The 12508-nt window shown below is 39.7% G+C and overlaps 1 protein-coding gene across 1 annotated transcript in view; it reads left to right on the plus strand.

The window, feature by feature from the left end:
* Window positions 1-216: 216 nt before the first annotated feature.
* The window catches only part of dock3 (dedicator of cytokinesis 3), a gene marked incomplete at both ends in the record, with an annotated part of 77912 nt that continues 65620 nt past the window's right edge, over window positions 217-12508 (plus strand). The window contains 1 exon segment of the mRNA XM_080846109.1: window positions 217-253. Within this exon segment, the coding sequence (XP_080702235.1) occupies window positions 217-253 (37 nt within the window).

Genomic DNA, 12508 nt, shown 5'->3' on the forward strand with positions numbered 1-12508 from the left:
TTTGGAGGTGTCGTGCAGAATTCACTGGAGAAGAGGCAGAGATCTCGCAAACCTCCAGCTGTCTCTAAAGCGTGTCGAAATATCCTAAGGAAAACGTTGTTTCCCCAGATGGTGTACATATTTGAACGTTTGTGGATTTTAATGTTTTTATCCAACTTCATGGAAAATAATCGGTGAAAACAAATGAATCACAGTTGGTTCATTGGAAGTCGCATCATGTGGGTACCAACAGAGGAAGACAAAATAGGAGTGGGTAAGTTATTTGCAGTTTCTATCGGTTGGCCTAGTTGTCATCCAAAAGCTTGCCGAAAACATCTAAAAGGTCTTCAAATTGGAGCAAATATTTAAAGGATATCCTTATGTAGCCTAAATGTGTTAACGGCTACAACAATTAACTGTTATAGCCTAATTCAGAATGAATTAGAATAAGCCGGATAGCTGCCTTGTCAAGCTCAACCTTCTGAAAATGACTAAGTGTGAGAGACAAAAATAATGGACTATTTAACCACAATATCCACTTAAAGCAATCCCACACTATTTGGCCTATATCTTAAGTGAGGCTAGGTACGTAGCCTAGTAGCATACGACCAATGCATAACGCTGTGTCCAAGGCTATAACCGCTATACTGAGATGTAAGGTATTGACATAGTTGTCGATGCACAGGCATCGGCTACTTTTCCAACAAGTGCACAGGTCCAAACATGATAGGCGACTTGGCAAAGCTTGACCTATAGGCTGCATGTCTAACTAATCCATAAGGGCCCATTGGGCTTAAATCTTAGATGGGCCTTTAAACTTTAATATAGTATTATGTATAAAACATGAATGACCCATGATTGCTTAAAGAGACAGTATGCAACAATTCGCCACTTTTTAAAGCATGTTTTTACAGGCAACTAGAAATAATATCATCTTCAAATTCATGGCATATGCGAAAGACAGATAAAAACACCTGTCCTTCCAATAGCCGCCTAGCTGTGCACTAGCAGTTTTGTGGTCCGTTAGTTAAGAGAAGATATTCAGAGCACGACATCTCCCACTATATTGGCCTCTACATACTAGCAGGCCTTTCATCTGTGCCAACTGTGCTGTTGTTGGTGCCTGTATGGTTTTGGCATGCCTTTTCCGTTTTTGTCCAAAACTCCTTACAGCTTTAAACCATCACTACAGTGTTCTAGCTGACTGGACAGGAGAAGAAGAGAGAATGAACAGCGACAACAACACAAATGCTAGTCTTATGCATGGTGTGAGCCTGATTTTGCTTAGAAGGCATTTCATTGGTTCAGTCTAATCTGGTGACCTATAATCTGAGACCTACTTAACTAGGCAAGGCAGTAGGCTGGATGAATAATGGCCGTTATCATTAGGTCTGTGTAATAAAATGAGAAGAGTTTGAACATTTACCATAAAACATTAATCACGTAATGGAATGGCAGGCATGCCTTTAAATATTCTATAGCATATTATTTTCAACAAAAACAAAGGTTTTTATTGTATTTATTTGGTCTGTCACTGGATTTTGAGAGCCACACATAGCTCTGCAGTTGACAATAATATTGGTGGCTTGACAGCCCAAAAAACACACCCCTCCCTTCTCTGCCCCTGAAGCAACGTGGGAGCACGAGCACCCTTTGTTGTTGATTGGCTTGAATAGTGTATGGCACAGTCTGAACCACTTTGTTTGTCTCCCATTTACAGAGCCAGAACTGTGTACAAATATATATATATATATTTTGAGTGGATACACTGGACGGAGAGCTAGAGGAAGTTGTATCTGAAATAGCTCTGGGTAAATCCTAAAGGGTGGTGCAGGGGTAGGTGGGTGTTGTGTATGTTCACAGTGGAGAAGTCATTCAAAAATTATGTTGGGAGCGATGCTTGTGTTTTTATTGTGATGATTACAGAAATGTCTGTTTGCAGTGACCTCATAGTCTGCACAGCTTTGACTTTATGAATGGATGCATTTCCATGTGTTAAATGTGACCATAATTTGACTTTTGGTGTAGCCTATTTTTTTTATGTAGCCTTGTTTTTCATTTAGTTGTCTGATGATTTAGCCTACTCCGAAGCAAAGGCAGAAACAGGAAAAACTATTTCCTGTAAACAAGCTGATCAATCATGGCTAAGATGAATGGGAGCATGCCAGTGCGAGGGAGAGAAGTAACTCATTGAAGCTCAAGCAGACCCCAAGAGACTGTGAGACCAGAGAAAAAAAGCTCATTCATTCATCTTGACCATGAATGGGCCTTTGTGATGCAATGGGACAAGCTTAAAACAACTGCGTACACTCTTAGAGCTACTTTGGGATCTCTCTAACAAAGTTTTTTTTTTTCAATATCAACATTTCCCCTCACACTAAACAGATAGCCCAAGAACTCCTTTCCACAGGTAAATGTAATGAATTAGCTTGCTTTTTAAGTGAAAAAAATCTAAACTATCAGACAGACGTTTAACACTTCAAAGGCAAGCAAACTAAAATCAGCGGGCATTAAGCCACTCTTTAACACTCTGGACCCTAAGGCCTGTTATACTATTTTAGGTAGTCTGCCATGCCTTGCTATTTTTGTATATTTCATATAACTAAATACATTGAGACAAAACTATGCATGTATGTATGATTATATTCTCGAATACCTAAGCAATAATAACATGAGAGTAAAAGGAATGAAGTTAATGGATACAGTATCAGCCCTCTGTTGGAATTGGTTGGCACTCAAGGTGAAAAGTGACACATTGCATACGCACTGGTAACATCTATAAAATGTTAAGGGTTGGAGAAAATCAATGAAGAAATATTAGAAGTATGTTTTTAAAGCAAGTGGCAAACCGGTGGGCTGTTTTGTCTGTAACTCACCAGTGGATTGCCTGAAAACCGATGCTTTCGCTATCAGGGATGTTTACAATGGCAATTCACTGACTAAACTCAGTGGATGGCATTCAGTCTAATAGTTTGTTATTTTTGATCTGATTAGTGTGAAGACGTTACATAAGTTGCATCATCCCCTCACCTGTTCACTTGTAAGATACCTTATGCTTTCATGGAAGCCTGAAATTCGTGGGATTCCTCTGCACACACACTGGCTAGTCCCATTAAAGTGATACAACACTCAACAGTGATTGGACTGATTTTCAAAAAAGGGTAGGTTGCATGAAATATACGCCAGTCTAGGCTACTGTAAAGTGAGAGACTTACAACGATCTTACTGAGAAAAGCTTTCCTGTCATCATAGTCATGGTATAAAAAAGTGGCCTATATAATCAAAATAGGAATATAATGACATGAAATATTTCATTAGGTGTTATTTTTATAGAAATATTCATGTCTCAAGTCACTTAAAGCAGTAATAAGGAGTTCTGTTTCAAAACTAGCAAGCTAACTACTTAAAAGGCATGCAAAAACCTTGCAAACACCACCAACATCCCAGCTGGCACTGATAGAAGCTTGCCAACACACTAACTTTTTTTTTTTGGCAGTATAGCTGGCAAGGTCATGCTGTGAAAGATTTTCTTCCATTCCAGCGCGGTACGCAGAACTACATAGGGCATATCCTGGATGACTAGTGGGAAAGATACAGGTGTTTGTCTGTCCTTCATATGACCATATGCTATCAAAATTTATTTGAGGATGGTACCAAAACAAGTTGCCTATAAAAACCATACCTTAAAAAGTGTCAAATTGTTGCATAGTGTACTGAGGAAGCCATACATAGAGACCATACAGAGAGCCCAGAGAGCTTAATGAAGCCATTCAATATAACGCATAATTCTTAATGTGCCTTTAACCATGTACGTGGTGGCGTTCAGCTTACTTTGCTACTCCCACTTTGCTTCTCTCTTTCCCTTGCACTCTCCCTTCACATCCGCCTTTCAATTTTTATAGTCATGTTTTCCTTCCTTTCATACCTCCCCTGCTCCTTTCCTTCATGTTTTGTTATTCTCTCTGTCTCCTTCCCTCTCTCTTACACACACATTCAGACACACAATTCCACCGGCCTTATTCTCTCTGCACTCTAATGACACTAAACCATGACATTTAAATGTATAAATATTTAACTTATATTTCACATGCATAAGCGTATGCTCTGTTGTTGACCTGCTCAGCAATGACTGACTGCATGGCTGCGTTTCTGTGCTGTGTCTTTTGAATTTTTTGGGTTAACTTCTTTTAGGTCTCAGCAGTGTAATTTGAATGTTAGTTTGAAATGAAGCAATCGTTAACAAAGGCAGATTTTGAAATTCAGGGAAATATTCACCTTTTTAGTCAGTGAGAGAGAGAGACAGGTTTATGTAATGGACTCAATTTGTAGCATTCACTGAAATCACAGAGCGCTGTGTACAACAGAAGCACAATTGACCTTTGTGCGGCATAGCTGTTATATAGAGTATGTAATGCTAACTAAATTCTGAACTGGGCATCATTGTATGGGAATTGTACAACAAGTATCTAGTAGTGAAAACCATTTGCTGTTTAGAACCTGCAGGCTTGTGACAATCTTGTAAGCAGTCACCCCCTGTGAAATCAAATTGAAGTGTTTCCTTCATTACTGTGTTGCTGGAAAATTACCTCCCTAAAGTTCTGTCAGTCATATCTGACCTGCAAATTTAGTTTTTAAATCTTTAAGACCAAATAGAAATGTAATGCAATATGTAAGGATGTTGGTTGTTAATACTTACTCAGCTAATGCTTTTGCACTTAATTAGGTATCGTGAGTTTTGAGGGCTTGTTTAAATGATGATAGGGTGGTAGCCTGACGGATGTGGATGGGGAGGGCGTTCCAGAGGGAGGGTGCAGCAACTGAGAAGGTCCTGTCACCCCAGGTCCAGTGCTTGGTCCTGATGGTCTTCTGTTTGCGCCGGCGGACCTGAGGCAACGGGTTAGGGCGTGGAGGGGGAGGAGGTCTGAAAGGTAGGGAGGGGCCAGGTTGTTTGGGGCTTTGTAGGTGGTGAGTAGTATTTTAAAGTCTATCCTGTTCCTGACCGGGAGCCAGTGGAGGTTGATGTGGACCGGGGTGATGTGTTCATAGCGGCGGGTGGAGGTGAGCAGTCGAGCGGCCGAGTTCTAAACATGTTGAAGTTTGTTGAGGATTGTGTTGGCAGAGCCATAGAGGATGCTGTTACAGTAGTCGAGTCTGGAGGTTATGAGGGCACAGATTCGAATTTTGGTGGTTTCAAAGGACAGGGAGGGCTGGAGGCGTGCAATGTTCTTGAGGTGAGGAAGTGAAGGAGTAGTCTGGAAGAAAAAGCTTGCGAAGGAGCATCAGATGCACAGAACGAACAAAAAGACTTGTCAAATAACTGCACCCTCTATATATTCCTAACTGCACTACCTCTACACAGGGCCACTTCAACCCATAAATGTGCATGTCTTGATGTCAGGAAATTTAGAAAAAAATAAATTTTAATCGATAACCGCTGTAATATTGTTACTAGGTACTAGGATTAAAATGCAGCAAAAATATAAGCAGACGGTGCAATATGATGTTTTCGAAGGTCACCCCACTGGTGCATGCTAGTTTTGGACAGTGTCAAGAAACATCTTTGTGTACACCTTTGAAAAATGACTGACACTTGACTGGATCAGAAATTATGTAAACAGTGAATGGATTATGTCGATTGTAATAATTCAGAATGGAAGAAAAATCTTGCATGTTAAAAACTATTTTTTCTTAGCCTATGAATATACCTACCCCCAAGGTTGAGCATTGTCCAAGTGAGTGAAGTTGTTATTATCACCTTTGGTTTTAGAAGAGAGAGCCCCATCTTCTCATAGCCTCTACAGGTTAGTGCGTAACCGATGTGAGAGCAACCTTTTAAATGTGAAATGCTTTAATATGAAAAACATTTTTAGACTCTTTAACCTTTTAGAGCACTTTGGTCATCAGGCCATCAGCATTAAAGGATTTGTTTGTAAATTCTCCCCATCACCCTCTCTCTCTGTCATTATTGACTGAATGACCACATTCTTATGAGAGGTTGTGGCAGTACTGCCGCAACATTGGTTTGGACAGAATCTGACCTGAGTACGATAAGAGTATGATAACACTGTTGCTTAATTTTGTATCTCTGACAAAACTTATACCGATCAATAACATTTAGTACATAGCCCATTCCAGCTTTTTCCTTTATGATGGTGCTTGCCTCCAACAACGCATTGACGTTTCAGATCTTTGTCTAAACCACTTGCAGGTTTTAGTGTAGGAAGGAGTTGCACACTTGCATTCCAGATATAACATCTACCATCAGAGCATCTAGAGTATCTGATGGTAAGAGTCAGATGGTCTTGTTTCAGAAATGACATCTACCATCAGAGCACCTAGACTATCTGATGGTAAGAGTTAGATGGTCTTGTGTCAGAAATGTGGAAAGCTGTGAAATGCTGCCAATTTTATCCAAACTAAATTATATTCTGGCAGTGTCTGCTTAATACTTACAGCTTCAAGCACACATTCTTTCCGCCACAGCATGTTTAGCTCTGGTCCTTATCAAAACAGCATCTTTGTGAAGAGAAGAAGCTTTAATGAACACTAGACCTGTCCAAAAAGAAAGCATTTGACTACTATGGCCCATGCTATTTATGCCATATATGCCTTCCTTGTGTAGTGGTCTCAAATTGGCCATGACAGACAGACCCTGGAGTTCCGGAGTTTTAATTAAATCTGTCAAGTCAAATATAGATTCAGCTGTTAGAGTTATTTAGTCATGGCTGCAGCTTGCAAATTATTAGTTTATACAATATATTTCTATGTGTTGTAATACTTAGGCATTCACCCATGATGGAAGAATAAAATATAACATAATAAAAAAATCAAAAACAAAAATACAGCTTTTATGGTTCAGCTTACAAAATATATTTATATTATATAATAATCATTTAGAACAAAATTAATGCATACTGTGCAGAACAGTTTTAATTATGGCAGAATAAAATGAAATAGCACTTAATACAACAAAAGTAATAACAATACAACAGTACAAATTTTCATAATCAAACACATTGTTTTAGTGCGTTAGCTCTGAAATACATGATGAGATGCGTTCTAATTAATTCTGTGTTGTCCCTACATCATATTCATGGATGTGGCTGTCTGAATGGGTACACTGATTCCTGCTATACAGTTTGAACCACTGGAAGATAAGCGATTACAGTGACTAATCTTGTATAATGGTGGCTTAGCCTACTGGTCCAGTTTCAGCAAGCAGTCGCCATCTGGATACTAATACTGTGACCCTCCATTTGTATGGCCCTCTGCCTGGAAAGAGACAAAAACACACACTTCTCTTTAACACAAGATATATGTGTTCTATGCTTTTTTTAGCGGTGGAGTTAAAGGAATGGATCAGCTACAAGTAGCTTTGATGGTGTTGCTGAGCAACAGATAATCAGACTTGCAGATTTATTTACAAATAAAGATAAAGTATTGGGCTAAATAGTTGTGAACCCACTACGTTACTCCAAGGATTACCAGCTGTTCCACTTGTAAAAGATACAATCAGCATTACACTGGAAAGACACCAAACTCGGGGAACATGTGAAATAGTAGCAGAATGAAGGATATCTCTCTAATTTATTAGGGATTCAAAAGATCGAAAACTCAAAGAAAATGAGTCTAACACCTCAGAACCTTTTACAGTAAATAGCTCCTACATATACTGTTTTCCTCAGTCAACCTCAACAGCACACCCCTTGAAAGGAATGAAAACCATATGCTACAGCAACCTGACCATAACAGTATCTGTTATATCAAAATTGGCCTATCCACCATTAGTAGCATGAAATGTTTATCATAAATGATGATTCATAATATTATCAACCGGCAGTGTGGCCAAACACTTTTAAGACATCATTCACCAGGTGGAATTATTTTCAGTTCATGAAAAAACATTTTTCCAAAATATTAACAATGTTTGCCCGGGAGTTGGAGGGCCCAGGAGGCTTTCATGCCCAGGGGCTGCTAATTTAATTATCTGTCCATGCTCATTCTCTCATTTAGTGCATCGATCATGGTATGCACTGCTTTGCGGTATGTCTACTGACTGGTAATCAAGACACAGCCCATAAATGGTACAAAAATTTGAATTGGGAAAATTCTAGGGGTAGTTGGGGGGAAGACAAGTTTGTTAATGCTGTCGGAAGTCATTATGGTGGTAGAAACAAAAACATCTCGTAAGTAGGCCTAGTTAGCCTAATATCACTGTGGGACAGAGCATAGCCTACTGATTCAAACAAGGTGCTAAAAGCAGAAAGTATTGCTGCGTGTATCTCAAGCACAATGCAAGCTGAAAGTCCTGATAACACATCACTATCAATACTCAAAACAAAATCAGCTAAGCAGCAGGCCAAGCAGCCCTGTACAACAACTTTGTCGTATGCTCATTTTACCACAAGTTGACATGGTTCCTTAGGGTCTTAATGAAATGTCTGTAACATACTTTGGTCACTCATGAACACATCTAAGTGCCCATCTATGACCATGTCATTGTAGTGTCGAAAGGTATCAATGAGAGAGCTAATGGCCTTAAACCGTGTATGCAGGAGGCTGTTAACACCTCTCACCATCCTTACACAAACACACAAGGGAATGTCTTTTGGATACGTTTTTCTCAATATACCATTATGCAAATGTCAACTCTGACAGAAATTACGGTCCCAAGACATCCAAACCAATTTCTGTACAAGTAAGCATACATCAAATGGGCTAGCCTAAGGGTTCACTGTAGCCCACACAGCCATCAAAGAAAAAAATACTCAACACTGATCATCATCAGTAGTTGCTTTGCTGCAGCTACTGTATACTAGTTGGCTCCAAGGCCAGTTAGTAAGTAGTAAGTTTTTACCTCAGCTGTAAAATTGAAAAACTGTCACTTTGGTAAACACAAAAGAATTCTACTCCTGTTATTAATTTAGAATAAAAAACGATCCTCGGGTTGCCGTCCAAACGTGGGTTTGGCCAAAAAGATCAGGGACAGAGTGAGGGTTCAAAGATATATGTTTTAATATCACTTCAAAATATCCAGGAGACCTGCTTACCCTCTGTATATGCAGAGGACCACAATCAGCAGTCTCTATAAGTAAAAACTTGCTAAGCCTCTCATTTAGCAGAGGACAATAATCAGCAGTACCCGGGTCACAGCTATGCACATACCTGACAAGACAAGATTTCCCCTCACATTGTCCCAATGCAAATTGTTTGATGTTTGCGTACACATAAAGTTCCCCAGATATAATGAAACCCAGTTGAACCATAACTACACTAGTTAGGTAGCTTGCTATGCTAATGCTGACATCCATCAGTTATAATTATAAGTAGATTGGCACTTGCTATATGACCATTTATGGGCTGTCTCTTGATTACCAGTCAAAACTAGACATACCGCATAGCAGTGTATACCATGACTGGAGCTATGTCTACTACCGTGCACTTTACACAGTACACAGCAATACACAGCACTTACATCTGTAGTGCGTTCTGTCTCTTGATTACCAGTCAAAACTAGACATACCGCATAGCAGTGTAAACCATGACCATGACTCTAGCTAGAACAATGAACATACAGCCGCAGAAAAATAAAGAGACCATCAGTTTTTCTGGTTTTACTATTTATTGGTATGTGTTTGAGTAAAATTCACATTTTAGTTTCATTCTATAAACTACTGACAACATTTCTACCGAATTTCAAATACAAATATTGTCATTTAGAGCATTTATTTGCAGAAAAATTACAATTTGTCAAAATAACAAAAAAGATGCTGTGTTTCCAGATCTCGAATAATGCAAAGAAAACAAGCTCATATTCATTTTGAAACAAAACAATACTAATGTTTTAACTTAGGAAGAGTTCAGAAATCAATATTTGGTGGAATAACTTTGATTTGCAATCACAGCGTTCATGTGTCTTGGCATGCTCTCCACCAGTCTTTCACATTGCCGTTGGGTGACTTTCTACTACTCCTGGCGCAAAATTGTAAGCAGCTCGGCCTTGTTTGATGGCTTATGACCTTCCATTTTCCTCTTGATCACATTCCACTGCTTTTAAATGGGATTCAGGTCTGGAGATTGGGCTAGCCATGACAGGGTCCTGATGTGGTGGTCCTTCATCCACACCTTCACTGACCTGGCTGTGTGGTAAGGAGCATTGTCTGCTGGAAAAAAGACTCCTCAGAGTCGGGGAACATTGTCAAAGCAAAAGGAAGCAAGGTTTCTTCCAGGAAAACTTCGTAAATCGCTTTATTCATGCGTCCTTCACAAAGACAAATCTGCCCGATTCAAGCCTTGCTGAAGCACCCCCAGATCATCACCGGTCCTCCACCAAATTTCACAATAGGTGCAAGACTCTGTGGCTTGTAGTAGAGATGCACCGAAATGAAAATTTGTGGTCGAAACCGAAACTGAAAAATAATGAATCGCTTGGCCGAATACCGAAACCGAAACCGAAAATGACAAATCTTCAAATGTTGGAGAACTGATATCAAGGAACTGTTAGTTTTAGATTTTGAGCTCAGATGTTGGAAGCGACATAGTTTTTTGACCGTGCAAACTTGTATTTCTATTTTTGATCCAGTAAACATTTTTTATTGAAGTTTATCTTGTTTCACGCGTGTCAATTAATAGCTTTAGAACTGAACTCAAAAAACGTGGTACAGAAGACTCAGACAGACGGAGTGCCACTACATTTAGTCAAAAAACTAGCTTAGCTGAACTTCGCTGGATTGCCTGTACAAGGAGTGGAACGCAGCTAGCTTGCGGCACCGGTGAAAAGGACGTCTCCCCACCGAAGCTAAAGTTGGAACTGGTAATTCATTGAAGCATTCTACGAGAACAGGTATCGAAAAATCCTTTCTATCTTTCAGTATTAAGAAGATACGAAGATATACGGATCAATGAAGATAACTATTGAAATTGGATAAAAACCAAAGTTAAACTGTAACTGCTCCATGCTGGAAATAGCAACGTGCTTCACCCCTAGCAAGAATCTACACTGATAGCCTGCCTTGAATCAGTCAATGTGGAGTTTTTTAGCGATTTTTGAGAAGCTGCGTTGCACTCGTTTATAAAGAAAAGTTCTGTGTAAGGAAGAGCTTTTGAACTGTGGCATACAGCTTGAGCATTAACTCTGCAACGTGTACGATGTCTGATGGGGAAGAACAGAGAAATGTAGAGGATATGATGGCGCAGGGAAGATCACGTAAGCTAACTGAGAAGGCATTAGAAGACAAGTTGCAGAAATACATTGCATTGAGGAGACGTAAATTAGGAACTCTGACGACCCATAAAAAGCTAGAGGGGGTGGCGTCATTGTTACATTTTACTATTTTGAGATCGTATAGGTGGCCTGTGCTCCTTGCTTGTGTAATCAGACAAGATTGTATAATTTTGCGTCACCACCACTTTTCGGCCTCCGATTCGGCCACTCATTTGGCTTTCGGCCGAAAGCCGAATGTGTCTTTTTTTGCGTTTTCGGCCGAATTTTTTCGGTTGCCGGATTTTCGGTGCACCTCTAGCTTGTAGGCGTCTCCAGGTCTCCGTCTAACCATCAGAAGACCATTTGTTGGGCAAAGCTGAAAATTGGACTCATCAGAGAAGATGAACTTAGAAGATGACTTCCAGTCCACTTTGGTTCAATCCTTATGGTCTTTTACAAACCTCAGCCAGGCATGTACAACGTTGTCCTGGAAGAAAAACTTGCATCCTTTTGCTCTGACAATGTTCCCCAACTCTGAGGAGTGTTTTTTCCAGCAGGGCAATGCTCCATGCCACATAGCCAGGCCAGTAAAGGTGTGGATGAAGGACCACCAGATCAGGACCCTGTCATGGCCAGCCCAATTCCCAGACCTGAATTCCATTTAAAACCTCTGAAATGTGATCCAGAGGAAGATGGATGGTCACAAGCCATGAAAAGAAGCCAAGCTGCTTAAATTTTTGCGCCAGGAGTAGAATAAAGTAACCCAATGGCAATGTGAAAGAACCCTCGAACAAGTACATTATTTGCCATACAGTACTGACTCGTGTACCTTATTGCCTTTATAACACGTTTGCCAGCGGCATTATAAATATTAAGTAAAATTACATTTTTAATAGTAAGCTATGCAACAGACAAACAGCATTGGGAACACCACGTCTGTAAGCCAAGAACCGAAAGTTGGTTGATGATTAGGAGATCGACATTGATCTCACACCATTCACATTGCTCATTTTATAAAGTTGCCATTAAAATAACAAAAACTACAATGGGACACTTTCAACTTTGTTAATATTTGTTTATATTGATTTGGATATCGCCACTAACTCGCATGTGAGAGCTACGTTATACTTATTAGCAGCGAGGCTAGCTAGCTACTATGTGTTTCAATGGATTTTTGGTCTAAGCGTTAGCAGCCATCTACAAATAATATTCGAGACTTTCAGTTAAGACTTACAATACTCTGCAACATTCGAGTAGCACAGAAACAACTAACCGAGTCAATGTAGACATATAAAAAGTCGTGTAGAAAGCTTAATTCACATGAAA

Source organism: Sprattus sprattus, assembly GCF_963457725.1.
Source record: "Sprattus sprattus genome assembly, chromosome: 10".
NCBI classification, from domain to species: domain Eukaryota; kingdom Metazoa; phylum Chordata; class Actinopteri; order Clupeiformes; family Clupeidae; genus Sprattus; species Sprattus sprattus.